General features: G+C 37.9%; 1 protein-coding gene across 1 annotated transcript in view; it reads left to right on the forward strand.

The window, feature by feature from the left end:
• Positions 1 to 15,549, forward strand: part of TLL1 (tolloid like 1) — a 175,242-nt gene that overhangs the window by 143,226 nt on the left and 16,467 nt on the right. The window contains exon 19 of the mRNA XM_018061208.1: positions 13,813 to 14,026. Coding sequence (XP_017916697.1) covers positions 13,813 to 14,026 — 214 coding nt within the window. The remainder of the gene's footprint in view (positions 1 to 13,812; positions 14,027 to 15,549) is intronic.

Genomic DNA, 15,549 nt, shown 5'->3' on the forward strand with positions numbered 1-15,549 from the left:
CATCACAACTGTAGCTAAATGCATCTAACTTAGTTATATGGCACCCTAACTGTCCTCTGTCACTGGTGATTAGATGCATGTGTCTCATTTTTGCTTGACAGGGCCTGAGAGGGAGTGGATTGATATTACATGTTTGCTAGTGACTTTGGCTCTTTGATATGTTCAGCAAAGTTGTGATTTTGTTTACATAGGTTTTTTTGTAAAGTTGTTGTTGTTGTTCAGTCGTTCAGTCATATCTTACTGTTTGCACCCCCATGGACTGCACCACACCAGGCTACCCTGTCCTTCACTGTCTCTCGGAGCTTGCTCAAACTCACATCCATTGAATTAGCGATGCCATCCAACCATCTCATCCTCTGTCATCCCCTTCTCCTCTTCAATCTTTCCCCAAATCAGGGTCTTTTCTAATGAGTTGGCTCTTTGCAAATGTAGGGTAGAGTAACACTAGTCCCAGCATTCTATGATATATCCAAGAAGAAATGGAACTTCTAATATACATCAACTTGAAAATATGTCAGTAATTTTATTTGTACATAATTATATACCTGTCAGCTTATTGAGTATCCCTTTCAACTCTAGGACAGTCTGCATCTTCACAAGATACAGGCAAATATTCCACGTGAAGATCAGGAAACAGTCTGGTCAACAATGATTACACCTGCTAGTACCCTAAGAAGATAATGTTTAGAAGGAAAATAAGAGCGTTAATGCAACTACTTATCTCTTCATAAGTATTTGACTTTGTGATTTTGTAGAAGTAGTTGCAGTCTAAGCCAGATTTTGTCAACATTAACATGCATCAGAATTACCTGAAAGATTTGCTAAAACACATTTTTGCCATTCTGAGGTTTCTGAATCAGAGCATAATGTTCATTCTACTCTCTTACATCATTAATCATGTTCATATAAAATCTGACTCACAATATCACTGCAACAATCAGTGTCAGCAGAAAGTGTGTAACAGATTTGTTACCAACAGGTGTTATTTTAATGCTGTACCTTCTGCTGCTCCTGCTGCTACTGCTGTTGCTAAGTCGCTTCAGTCGTGTCCAACTCCATGCAACCCCATAAATGGAAGCCCACCAGGCCCCCTGCCCCTGGGATTCTCCAGGCAAGAACACTGGAGTGGGTTGTCATTTCCTTCTCCAGTGCTTGAAAGTGAAAAGTGAGAGTGAAGTCACTCAGTCATGTCTGACTCTTAGCAACCCATGGACTGCAGCCTACCAGGCTCCTCCATCCATGGGATTTTCCAGGCAAGAATACTGGAGTGGGATGCCATTGCCTTCTCCAGTTCATAAAGGAAAAGTGAAAGGGAAGTCGCTCAGTCATGTCCCCTGGACTGCAGCCTACCAGGCTCCTCCAACCATGGGATTTTTCCAGGCAAGAGTACTGGAGTGGGTTGCCATTGCCTTCTCCAGCTGTACCTTCTAACTAACTCTTGCCATTTTGGCATTATTGTTCCTTATATTTACTATTATTGTCTCCTTGTTTATAATATAATTGTTAATGAATCTTACCTACTTTATAACTGAAATCACTATCTCTTGCAGATATCAGCCAATATACATTTGGCTAACCCTGGTTATAATATTCAAACCAACCAACCACCTACCTATATGCTTTGACATTTATTATATAGGAGATTTGATCAAGAAAATACAGAGTTTAAAATAAATACATTTTGCTTAATTTCTTTAAGATCCTAATTTTAATGGAGGAACTTGAACCCAAACTAAATTTGGAAAATAGATTCCAAGGAAACTTGGAAAATTCTAAAATATCTTAATCCTGTTATTTCAAGAGCTGCTGATAGATACTCAGTTCCAAGTTAGTCTCTTTATGCTGCTGCTGCTGCTAAGTCGCTTCAGTTGTGTCCAACTCTGTGCGACCCTATAGATGGCAGCCTACCAGGCTCCCCCATCCCTGGGATTCTCCAGGCAAGAACACTGGAGTGAGTTGCCATTTCCTATTCCAATGCATGAAAGTGAAAAGTCAAAGCGAAGTCATTCAGTCGTGTCTGATTCTTTGCGACCCCATGGACTGCAGCCTCCCGGGCTTCTCTGTCCATTGGATTTTCTAGCCAAGAGTACTGGAGTGGATGGCCATTGTCTTCTCCAGTCTCTTTATAGACCAGGCAAAAAGAAAAGGCAAAGAGAAGCTGTGGTGGTACCATGTGTGCCATGGAGCTTTCTTTACAACTCACAGTTGTTCCTCTTATGTTAGGCTGCATGAAAAAATAAAAAATCATTTATAAGTATTTTATTATATAAAAGCAAAGAAAAGGAAGTTTTCCCTGAAAACAATTCCATGACACATTTTAAAAACAATTTTTAGGAGTTTAGTCTTCTTTCTTGGAGAAGGAAATGGCAACCCACTCCAGTGTTATTGCCTGGGAAATCCCATGAACATATTCATTAAGTTTTGTCTTTAAATAATAATTTTTGTTATAAAGCAGAATATGAAAATTAAGTAGAATTGTGTATATGAATGAGTATATCAGTTCTTGAGGATTTCTTGTATTCTTGCACATACTTTCTCTTATATTTATAAGATGCTGGAATATTATCTTCATATAAATACAGTAAACTAGAGAACAGGGATCCAAAGAGGCTGGGAGCATCATTTAAAACATTCTAAAATAGTCAGTCTCTCATATGGAATTCTACGAATAAAAGTATGAATCTTCTTAGGTTTTCCATTCCTTGAAAGTGCTCTCCAAATAGTAAAATATAGCTTGACTGGGAACTTTCTACCTCCTAAAAATGTATCTGATATAAGACTGTGTGTATAGTTCCCAATGGTTTTGCAGTGGTATCTTGTATTTTAGCTGAAGTTGATGTCATAAATGACACATCAATAAGGAAGCAGTCCTGGGCAGTTTAGATAACTTGGCAAGTTTATAAAGATGGTTCAGTTCAGTTTAGTCTCTCAGTCATATCCGACTCTTTGTGACCCGATGAACTGCAGCACGCCAGGCCTCCCTGTCTATCACCAACTCCCAGAGTCCACCCAAACCCATGTCCATTCAGTCAGTGATGCCATCCAACTGTCTCATCCTCTGTCATCCCCTTCTCCTCCTGCCCTCAATCTTTCCCAGCATCAGGATCTTTTCCAATGAGTCAGCTCTTCACATCAGATGGCCAAAGTATTGGAGTTTCAGCTTCAACATCAGTCCTTCCAATGAACACTCAGGACTGATCACCTTTATGATGGACTGGTTGTATCTCCTTGCAGTCCAAGAGACTCTCAAGAGTCTTCTCCAACACCACAGTTCAAAAGCATTAATTCTTACGTGCTCAGCTTTCTTTATAGTCCAACTTTCACATCCATATATGACCACTGGAAAAACCATAGCCTTGACTAGACGGACCTTTGTTGACAAAGTAATGCCTCTGCTTTTTAATATGCTGTCTAGGTTGGTCATAACTTTCATTCCAAGGAGTAAGCATCTTTTAATTTCATGGCTCAATCACAATCTGCAGTGATTTCGGAGACCAGAAAAATAAAGTCAGCCAATGTTTCCACTGCTTCCCCATCTATTTGCCATGAAGTGATGGGCCCAGATGCCATGATCTCAGTTTTCTGAAAGTTGAGGTTTAAACCAACTTTTTCACTCTCCTCTTTCACTTTCATCAACAGGCTCTTCAGTTCTTCACTTTCTACCATAAAGGTTGTGTCTGGGGTTATTGATATTTCTCCCAGTAATCTTGATTCCAGCTTGTGCTTCTTCCAGCCCAGCGTTCCTCATGATGTAATCTGCATATAAGTTAAGTAAGCAGGGTGACAGTATACAGCCTTGACCTACTCCTTTTCCTGTTTGGAACCAGTCTGTTGTTCCATGTCCAGTTCTAACTGCTGCTTCCTGACCTGCATACAGATTTCTCAAGAGGCAGGTCAGGTGGTCTGGTATTCCCATCTCTTTCAGAATTTTCCACAGTTTCTTGTGATCCACACATTCAAAGGCTTTGGCATAGTCAATAAAGCAGAAATATATGTTTTTCTGGAACTCTCTTGCTTTTTTGATGATCCAGCAGATGTTGGCAATTTGATCTCTGGTTCCTCTGCCTTTTCTAAAACCAGCTTGAACATCTGGAAGTTCACGGTTCACGTATTGCTGAAGCCTGGCATGGAGAATTTTGAGCATTACTATACTAGTGTGCGAGATGAGTGCAATTGTGCGGTAGTTTCAGCATTCTTTGGCATTGACTTTCCTTGGGATTGGAATGAAAACTGACATTTTCCACTCCTGTGGCCACTGCTGAGTTTTCCAAATTTGCTGGCATATTGAGTGCAGCACTTTCATAGCATCATCTTTCAGGATTTGAAACAGCTCAACTGGAATTCCATCACTTTCACTAGCTTTGTTCATAATGATGTTTTCTAAGGCCCTCTTGACTTCACATTCCAGGATGTCTGGCTGTGGGTGAGTGATCACAGCATTGTGATTATCTGGGTCATGAAGATCTTTTTGGTATAGTTCTTCTGTGTATTCTTGCCACCTCTTCTTAATATCTTATGCTTCATTTAGGTCCCTACCATTTCTGTCTTTTATTGAGCCCATCTTTGCATGAAATCTAATTTTCTTGAAGAGATCTCTAGTCTTTCCCATTCTGTTGTTTTCCTCTATTTCTTTGCATTGATCCCTGAGCAAGGCATTCTCATCTCTCCTTGCTATTCTTTGGAACTCTGCATTCAAATGGGTATATCTTTCCTTCTCTCCTTTGCTTTTTACTTCCCTCACTTTCACAGCTATTTGTAAGGCCTCCTTTGAGAGGATAATTACCTTCAAGCACAGGCATTCTGTGTCTACAAAAAAATCTTATTCTTCCTTATAATATCCTACATCAGAGAAGAAAGAGATCCATAATTCCTGTGTACACTTATGTAATAATTTAAATAGAAAATAATGTTTCCTATTATTATTAGAAATATTTACTAGAATAAAATCTTAACAAAGTTACAGTGATTAAATAAATTATTAAGCAAATATATACATCAGGGATATATGGAGGGATTAGAAACATAAAGTTTGGTTGCCAAAGATTTGTGTCTAGATCGTAGCACTTCTACTTACCAGTTGCATTATCTTGGAAGATAGTTACCATTTTAAAACCTCAATTTCTTTATCTGAAAATTGAAGCTGCTGCTTACTCACATTTTGTGTATATAGACATGTTCTTGTACACAAAGTATTTGGCACAATACTTTATTAAGTGCCAATAAACAATGATGTATATAATAATATGACAATAATTTAATTTTAAAAATTTTTATTAAAAATTCAACCATAGTCGAGCATGTGTGTAGCCATATCAGTTTGAAATTCAGTACTTAGTGATCCACTAATTGTTTAGAAACATATTTTTCAGTCTCCATGTGTTTGTGTTTTTTCGTAGTTTTTTTCTTCGTAGTTGATTTCTAGTCTCAAAGTATTGCGGTCTGAAAAGATGCTTTATGTGATTTCAATTTTCTTAAATTTACTAAGACCTATTTTATAGCCTAGCATGTGACCTATCCTGGAGAATATTCCATGTGCACTTAAGAGTGCTTTCAGATAGAGCTGGTCTAATGGACCATTTAAGGCCAATGTTTCCAGACTGATTTTTCGTCTGGATCATCTGTCCATTGATGTAAGTGAGGTGTTACTATTATTGTGTTACTGACCAACTTTTTCATTTTGTAATTTTCTTGTTTCTAGTTATGGCCTTGTCTTTTTCACCTAGACAATTTCCTTTAACATTTGTTGCAAAACTGGTTTGGTGGTGCTGAATTCTTTTAATTTTGCTTTTCTGTAAAACTTTCAATTTATCTATTAAGTTTGAAAAAAAAACTTTTCTGGGTAGAGTATTCTCGGATATAAATTTTTCTTCTCTTTCATCACTTTAAATAAATCATGCCACTCCCTCTGGCCTGCAGAGTTTCTGCTGAAAAATCACCTGATAGTCTTATGAGAGTTCTCTTCTATGTTTGTTATCATTCAGTTGATAAGTCATGTTCAACTCTTTGCAACCCCATGGACTGTAGCAATCCAGGGTCTTCTGTCCCCCACTATCTCCCAGAGTTTGCTCAAATTCAGGTCTATTGAGTTGGTGATGCTATCTAATCATCTCATCCTCTGCTGCCCTCTTATCCTTTTACCTTCAGTCTTTCCCAGCATCAGGGTCTTTTCCATCGAGTCGGCTCTTTGCATCAGGTGGCCAAAGTATGGAGCTTCAACTTCGGCATCAGTCCTTCCAATGAATATTCAGGACTGATCTCCTTTAGGATGGACTTGTTGGATCTCCTTGCAGTCCAAGGGACTCTCAAGAGTCTTCTCCAGCACCACAATTTGAAAGTATCAATTTTTCAGCACTCAGCTTTCTTTATGGTCCAACTCTTGCATCCATACATGACTACTGGAAAAACCATAGTTTGACTATACAGACCTTTGTCAGCAAAGTGATACGCTGTTTAGGTTTGTCATAGCTTTCCTTCCAAGGAGCAAGTATCTTTTAATTTCATGGCCTTGTATGTTATTTGTTGCCTATCCCTGCTGCTTTTTGCATTTTCTGTTTTTCTTTTTGTCATTCTAATTACAGTGTGTTTTGGTGCATTCCTCTTTGGGTTAATCCTATATGTGACTTTCCATTCTTCCTGGACTCTCTGGAGTGTTTCCTTTCCCATGTTAGGAAAGTTTTCAACTATTATATCTTCAAATATATTATCAGCCCCTCTCTCTTTCTCTTCTTCTTCTGAACTAGTAATACTAATATTAGTGCATTTTATGTGGTCCCAGAGGTTTCTTCAACTCTCCTCATTGCTTTTCATTCTCTTTTCTTTTCTCTGTTCATTGCCAGTGATTTCTACTACTTTTTATTCCAGCTTTCTGTTCTTCTTCTCTATCGTTTAGTCTACACTTGATTCCTTCTAGTGCATCTTTATTTCAGCTATATTTTTCATCTCTGTCTGATTGTCATTTATTATTTTCTAGCTTATTAAAAACTTCTAACTTTTTTTGTGCATCATTCTCCTCCCAAATTCTTTGATCATCTTTGCAGTCTCTGCCTTGAACCTTTTCTCAGGTAGATTGCCTAGCTCCACTTCATTTAGTTCTTCTGGGATTTTTATCTTGTTCCTTCATCTGGAACATGTTCATCTGTGGCTTCGTTTTGTCTAAGTTGCTGTTCTCATTTTTATGTGTCTAATAGTTTGGTTGTGTTTCCTGATCCTGGAGAAGTGACCATTTGCAGGAAGTGTCCTATGTGTGCCAGCAGTGCACTCCCTTCTCATCACCCAAACTATATGTTCTAGGGGATCTCCCTATTAGGACTGTGTAAGTCTTTTAGTTGTGGCAGGCTGAATATCTGGGTGGCCTGTTAGGCTTGGTTGACCCCAGGTCTGCTTGATTGCTTGGGCTTGCCTTGTATGGAGGCTGCTGGCTGTTCCACACAGGGGCCTGGTCATAAGGTGGCCAGCTGCAGAATCCAAGGGGTCCCAAGGCTAGTGCTGGCTCACTGATGGAAAGAGAGTCCATAAGACTTTGGGGCTGTAAGCCCACCCACTGGTGGGTGAAATCTGGTCCTGGTGTTAGTGCAGGACTACTGGCAAGCAAAGTCAGGTCCTGGACTCTGGTTCCAGGGTCCAGGAATCCCAAAATTGATATCAGGTCACTGGTAGGAGGAGAGGCGACAGTTCCTGAAACAGGTGGGTACAGGCTCTTGGGATGTCCTGGAGTTTGTGCTAGCATGCTAGTGGGCTGGGATCCAGCTGGTCCCAGGGCAGGGTTTGGCCTACTGTGACAGTTTAGGACCACAGGTTATAGGATTGTGAGTTTCTGGCATCTGTTCTCTGCTCTCTGATAGGTAGAGCTGGGCCCTGGCCCTCTGCTGGGCAGGGCTGTGTGCAGAGGTGGCTGTGGGCTCAGGAAGCATTTAAGCACCCTGTGTGCTGACAGGTGGAGCCAGTCAACATATTAATGGACATAGTTGTGTCCCAGTAAAAGTTTAATTATAAAAAATCAGGCTTCAAGTCAGATTTTTTCTGTGGGACTTAGTTTGCTGAACTGAGCTAAGAAATTCACATAGAAAAAAGTTTGAATGTTGATGTATGGCAAAACCAATACAATATTGTAAAAAAATAAATAAATAAATAATAAAATTAAAAAGAGAGAAAAAAAGTTTGAAATTGTGTAATTACAAGTTTTTGTCCTCATTTACCCTGAAAATCACAGAGGGTGAAAAATTTGGCTTTGCTTTCTACGGTAGGCAGAATGATGCTCCCCATCCTCCAAAGATCACCATCTCCTAATTCTCAGAACCTTTGCATACATTACCTTATATGCCAAAAGGCACTGTGGTTAAATCAAGGGTCTTCAAATGAAAAGATCATCCTGGAATATCTAGATGGGCTTGAAGCAATCTTGTGGGTCCTTACAAGAGGAAGCCAAGTGTTATACTGTTGGATCTGAAGATGGAGGAAGCAAACGTGAGCCAAGAAATGAGGGAAGCCTTTAGATGCTGAAGAAAATCAAAGGAAACAGATTCACACCAAGGACCCCTAGAAGCAGCACAGTGCTTCCTCACCCACTTTAGACCACTGACTTCCACAGTTCTAGAACTATAAAAGTATGTTGCATTGAGCCTCTAAATGTGCCGTAATTTCCAGGAGCAAATTTGCTGGAGGAAACGAATATATTTGCCTTGTTTTTGGAGTTTGTATTTGTGTGTGTGTGTGGTAATCATTAAATGCTAACTGCATCATAATAGTTTTAAAGTTAAAATAAATAAATTTATATTTTAAAAAAAGTAAAAGAAACCTTGGCTGAAAGATACTTGGAAAGTCTCCCTATTAGAAAAGGGATAAAGTTCTGAATGAATAAAGGGATAGTGTTCTATCATTCCTGGCTTTACCATGTCTTTGTTCTGAAAGTCCCTCTCTACTCATTATTAAATTTTTGGTACTTTTTTCATATTCCAAATTACTCTACATTTTTAAAAAATTTTAAACAACTGAAAAAAGGTCTAGGCATAGGATCACATAGCAATAGGCTAATATACCATTTTAATTTTATGTATCATATCCTAGCTTTGCTAAGTTATATACTTGTAGTTTACAGCTTCGTATGTGGGATATTTGGAAAACAAAACACTCACAGTGATATATAATTCTCCACCATAAATCCGTTATAAGTGTATTTGATCACTGTTGTCAGAAGACCGGAGTTTGAATTCAGTTGTGCCATTTTTTCCAGTGGCCTCTAATCCTTCCAATATCTTGAGGAAAACTAAATGTTAGTTCTTATCAAAGGCAGGAAAATGCAAAGGATGGATAGAACCAGAGAGGTCCGAATCTCATCTCACAACTGCCCACATTGTATCAGTCTCTTTAATTCTCTAAGTTTGTAGTCACCCTGGCTAAATTTTATTTCCACATTAAGCACTATTATTTTATTATCTTGTCCTCTGTGAATGTATGTAGAGACTTTGAACGGCCTTATCTTTTAGCTAGTGCTTGTATTTTCAGTAAAAGTACCTCTGGTGGTGGTTTAGTCTCTAAGTTGTGTCTAACTCTTGCTACTCCATGGACTGTAGCCCCCCAGGCTCCTCTGTCCAAGAGATTTTTCAGACAAGAATACCTTTTCAGGCAAAAGTACCTCTTTGTTGTTTTTGTTGCTTAGTCGCTCATTTATTCCAACTCTTTGTGACCCCATGGACTGCAGCACGCCAGGCCTCCCTGTCCATCACCAACTCCCAGAGTTTACCCAAACTCATGTCCAGTGAGTTGGTGATGCCATCCAACCATCTCAACCTCAGTCGTCCCCCTCTCCTCCTGCCTTCAATCTTTCCCAGCATTGGGGTCTTTTCTAATGAATTAGTTTTTGTATCAGGTGGCTAAAGTATGGGAGCTTCAGCATCAGTCCTTCCAATGAATATTCAGGACTGGTCTCCTTTAGGATTGCCTGGTTGGATCTGCTTGCAGTCCAAGGGACTCTCAAGAGTCTTCTCCAGCACCACAGTTCAAAAGCACCAATTCTCCCGTGCTTAGCCTTCTTTATGCTTCAACTCTCACATCCATACAGGACTATTGGAAAAAAACAGAGTTTTGATTATATGGACATTTGTTGGCAAAGTAATGTGCATGTGAAAGGGCTGTATATGGAAGCCTGGCTGGAAGCTAGGAAGGTAGATTAGGCTTGCTTGGATATTCCAAAAAAGCAGTTATTCTTTCCAGAGCTTAAAATGAAAGGTTAATTTTGTTTCTTTTGAATGATTCTCTTTAAATGATTTAGAATTTCTTACTAGAATGTACTGTCATTCACTCATTTTGGACTAAAACATGGATCATTAACCTTAATCATAGAAGTATAATAAAGCAGTGAATAAGGTTTAAATGTTTGAATACCAAACTGTCTTGTAAAGCCTGAGTGCAGATGCTTAAGAAAGGTATTTAAAATTCCCCTAAAATGAGGGCAGTGCTTCAGCAGAAATCGGAGTTCCTTATAGCCCCACACATCAACTTTTCTGTCCTGTCTTCAGTAAACTTGAAGGGCTTTGAGGGAATTTTTTGTGAGAATCTTCGGGAGATTTTTGGAGAGACTTCGGGAGACACACTCCATGGCATTGATTCCTGGTGACTGGAAATGGTCACATTCTGCATCATTTAGACATAGAGATCCCTGCCTCAGAATGTGTGATAGAAGAAAATAATAAATTCTGTATCTTACTTTAGCTTTGGGGACTCTAAAGCCAGTTTTTAAAGATTTTCCATGGACTCTTATAATACCATTCTATGGCCTAGAAATATTTCCTATTAAGGCAAAGTCACTATATATGGAGATGTCTCTACATGTATGTCTCTAACATATTACAGGGCAGATTTATGAGATCTCACCATGTGAATTAGTCACATTTTGCTTGTGTGTGGTAAAGCATTTGGATTAAGCTGGCTTTTGGAAAAGGACCACCCAATCTTTGCAACTAACCTTACAAGCTGCTATTAATTCCAAGGGGGAAAATTAATCAATACTTTAATGAATGAGAGTTTATTTGCATTACTGAGAATGTATCAGCTACACAAACTTCTTGATGTGACTCTTAGAAAATCAGTCTGATTCTGTTAGTAATTTGATAAAAACCTGGAGTCAGTTGGTTCCAGACCAAGTGTCAGCATAGCCCCTAGCCCACTAACTCAATGACACCTTCTGTGGTATTGCTATGTTCTGTAAAACAGATGTTATGATTTACTCCAGACATCCTGCATTTCACTAGAAATTGACGTAGCCCATTAGTTATCTCATTCACTTCATTTTCAGTGGACCAATCAATGGACTAAACACGTGTGGTCTGTAAATTCTGATCCTATTGTTAACTTTCACTTATAGGATAAGCTTTAGAATGTCATTACTCCCATCATTCTTAAAGTTTTCTCTTCTACACAGTGGGTTTCTCTGCTCTTTATATTTATAGATGAATGCTTCTAAAGTCCATTCCAAAGAGACAATTATTCGACATGCAACCGTTTTCAGATGTTATTTCTCTTTATACAATATTTTTCTTAGTATTTAGAAGTTTGGTTTCATATTTAGCTAAAAAAAAAAACCCTCTGGATGAAGTTAAGCTGATTTTCTCTTATTGTTTTCTTAAGAGTTACAAACTGATATTGAGACTGTTTATGTGTACACAAAGATAATAAAAACTGACTGACTACCCTTTTATGAGAGGCAGAAAACCAGAAGTTTTGGTTTGCCATGTCCTTGGTGTTTCCATTTATGGGATTGACCAACATGGTTTAGGTAGTGAGGTAGATGATTGGACATGGCCAACAGTCCATTCAGGGTTTTCTATTTTCCAAGCACTGTGTTTCCACTTTGTTTCATTCTCTGCAACTAGATTACAGAGATTAATATGTGACAAACCCTTCAGTGGTGCACACTTTGAATGTTGTGCTTCAAATTAAATAAACTGCTGAAGCCTTCTTGTTCACTATATTTTTTCTGCAGTGTTTGTTTCCAGTGAGATTCTTTGTGCTGTATTTAATCCTTTTTGTACTATCCAGTGTCATTGGATGAATGAAATGATTGTTCGTTTTCCTCATAATAGTTATAACAAATAGAGATTCGCTAACACTTATTGGTTATAACTTTTCAATTTATATTTTTAAGTAGGGCACAGTGGGATGAGACATAAAAGATCAGCCTTCTTCCTTTTGTCTCTTCACTCTTTTCTCCTACTCCCTAACTAATATAAATTGCTTCCTTCATTGCTTACCTTACTTACTCCTCTAAAGATAGAAGTGAGATCAAGTGGTAGTGTGGAATAGATTACATAAATGTGGTCATCACTGAGGGAGACCAAAGTCTAAGTCACTTTTTTCTTTGAAAAATATAAAATTGTGTCTTCAATCGAGAATTATGATCCTTCACAAAATTGCATTTAAAAATATGCATGTAAAACATTTGTGTGAAAAATTTTATACTGCAGGGATTGTAGCAAAATTAATACATTTTCACGCTTATTTTATATTTTCTCCAACTTATTTTTTAGGTTTGCTCTTTGCACTTAAGTAGGAGTAATGGTTTATTTCTTGAACACATGATGAGGACATGAAAAAGCTTTAATTGGCAGTCACAAATAACCTAGAATTCCTAGAATTATTAATAGTTTGGACAATTATTATTTTCAGCCCATCTCAATTAAACTCTCTGTTGTTGAATTTAATACTATATATTTAATAAACTTTTAACAATTTGCTAACACTTACACATAAAAAAGCATACTAAAATGTGTAATACTCCAAGTATTAAAATAAGTGTAGTATCTCTCTGAAAAGTTAATTAAAAATAATCTATCCTGAAGACATATTAGTATTTTCTAATAATATGGGTTGTAAGACCCAAATAAATATATGATGAAAAACCCCTTCATGTATTCTATTAAGGTTTACTATATTTAATTTTTGTGAAAATGCTTACTTTTAAAATCATGAGATTTTCTTTTTATTTTAAATGCTCAAAGGTATGATGATGTTCAACAGTTTATGATCATCAACATCAGAAGGAATCACATTTTAAATATAATTGTTCAAAATTTTCTAATGCATTAAGAATAAATCCAGAATAAAATATCATTTTACTATTATAATCCATCTAATTTCTGGAGTAGACTTAATTGCAATAATAGAATTAGTTGCAATAGTCAAATAGAATTTCACGTGATATTATTGCATTATTTTCCTCATTATGTCTTCCTAGCCTTTATATTCTATTGATTTCATACCCCTTTTCAATAATGTGCTAGATGGATTAAATCATTTGCAAACCCTGAACATATTTTTTCAATTAATTAATTAATTTTAATTGGAGGATAATTACTTTTCAATACTGTGATGGTTTTTGCCATACATCAACACAAATCGGTCACAGGTATATATGTGTCCCCCCCATCCTGAGGTCCCCTCCCACCTCTCACCTCCCTCCCCACCCTATCCGTCTAGGTTGTCCCAGAGCATCGGCTTTGGATACCCTGCTTCATGCATGGAACTTACACTGGTCGTCTGTTTTACATATGGTAATATACATGTTTCAATGCTATTCTCCCAAATCATCCCACCGTGGCCATTTCCCACTGAGCTCAAAAGGCTGTTCTTTACATCTGTGTCTCCTTTGCTGTCCTGCATGTACTGTCAGTTGCTGTCCTGCATGATTGTCAGTACTGTCTTTTAAAATTCCTTGTATATGCATTGATATACAGTATTTGTCTTTTTCTGCTGCAAAGAAAAGAACCCATTTTGAGTGATATGTGGCTTTATAAATTTTCTTTTTTTCTTTCTTAATAGGCCTTTACTGAATTTGAGATTGAGCAGCATCAAGAATGTGCTTATGATCACTTGGAAGTATATGATGGAGAAACAGATAAATCACCAGTTCTTGGACGACTGTGTGGGAACAAGATACCAGAGCCCCTTGTGGCTACTGGAAATAACATGTTTGTTCGGTTTGTCTCTGATGCATCTGTTCAAAGAAAAGGTTTTCAAGCCGCACATTCTACAGGTGAGTAAATTCGGTGATGCTTCTCTTTTCTGAGTAAGTACCAGGTTTCTCTTCTAGTGAAGGCAGGGTATTTCTAACAGGATCAAAAGAAATCCCACTGAAACATTGTATGAAATGTTTGAGAACCATGTAGCAACCTATCTAAACATCTTTGTCGTTGCTGTTTAGTCACTAAGTTGTGCTCTACTCTTTGTGACCCCATGGCCTCCTCTGTCCATGGGATTTTCCAGGCAAGAATACTGGAGTGGGTTGCCATTTTCTTCTCCAGGGGATATTCTCAACCCAGGGATGGAACCTGCATCTCCTGCCTTGGCAGGCAGCTTCTTTACTGCTGAGCCAAAACGGAAGTCCTATTTTTGTAGCTCAATATTCAAAAAACTAAGATCATGGCATCTCATCCCATTACTTCATGGCGAATAGATGGGGAAACAATGGAAACAGTGACAGACTTTATCTTCTTGGACCCCAAAATCACTGCAGATGGTGACTGCAGCCATGAAATTAAAAGATGCTTGCTCCTTGGAAGAAGAGCTATGACCAACCTAAATAGCATATTAAAAAGCAGAGACATTACTTTGCCAACAAAGGTCCATCTAGTCAAAGCTATGGTTTTTCCAGTAGTCATGTATGGTTGTGAGAGTTGGATTGTAAAGAAAGCTGAGCACTGAAGAATTGATGCTTTTGAACTGTGGTGCTGGAGAAGACTCTTGAGAGTCCCTTGGACTCCAAGGAGATCAAACCAGTCAATCCTAAAGGAAATCAGTCCTGAATATTTATTGGAAGGACTGATGCTGAAGCAGAAGCTCCAATATTGTGGCCATCTTATGGGAAGAACTGATTCATTGGAAAAGACTCTGATGCTGGGAAAGATTGAAGGCAGGAGGAGAAGGGGATTACAAGAGGATAAGAAGGTTGGATTGAATCACTGACTCAGTGGGCATGAGTTTGAGCAAGCTCTAGAAGTTGGTGAAGGACCGGGAAGCCTGGCGAGCTGCAGTACATGATGTTGCAAAGAGTCGTACACAACTGAGCTACTGAACTGAAACTGGAACTGGATCTTTGTAGCTGTTGCACTAACTAAAAGAAACACAGTAGTTTGATCTGATTCATAATCAAGAACTGAGCTATCGGGGAAGCCCCAAAGATCAAGAAAATTATCTCTTAATGTTTATAAGGTGTATTCCATGTTAATTTTGGCAATTTGATTTCTGTATTTAATAGGTAGAATCTGTAGCTTGAAATTGAAAATTTTTGTTTTTGCTAAAATCCTACATGATTAGCTAACTTTCACATTAATATTTTTATCAATGTGGTATGATCAAGAACTACCTTAAATATTTATATGGTATATTATATGTTAACTTTAGAAATTCAGTCTATATGTTATATATAACAGATAGAAATCTATAGCTAGAAATTCAAAAATTTTGTTATTGCTAAAATCCTAAAGAGTGACTAAAAGTTTTTGCTTTACCTATTAGCTAATTTTCACATTAATATATTTTTGTGATTCAAATTTTGAA

This window comes from Capra hircus, chromosome 17, assembly GCF_001704415.2.
Source record: "Capra hircus breed San Clemente chromosome 17, ASM170441v1, whole genome shotgun sequence".
NCBI lineage: Eukaryota > Metazoa > Chordata > Mammalia > Artiodactyla > Bovidae > Capra > Capra hircus.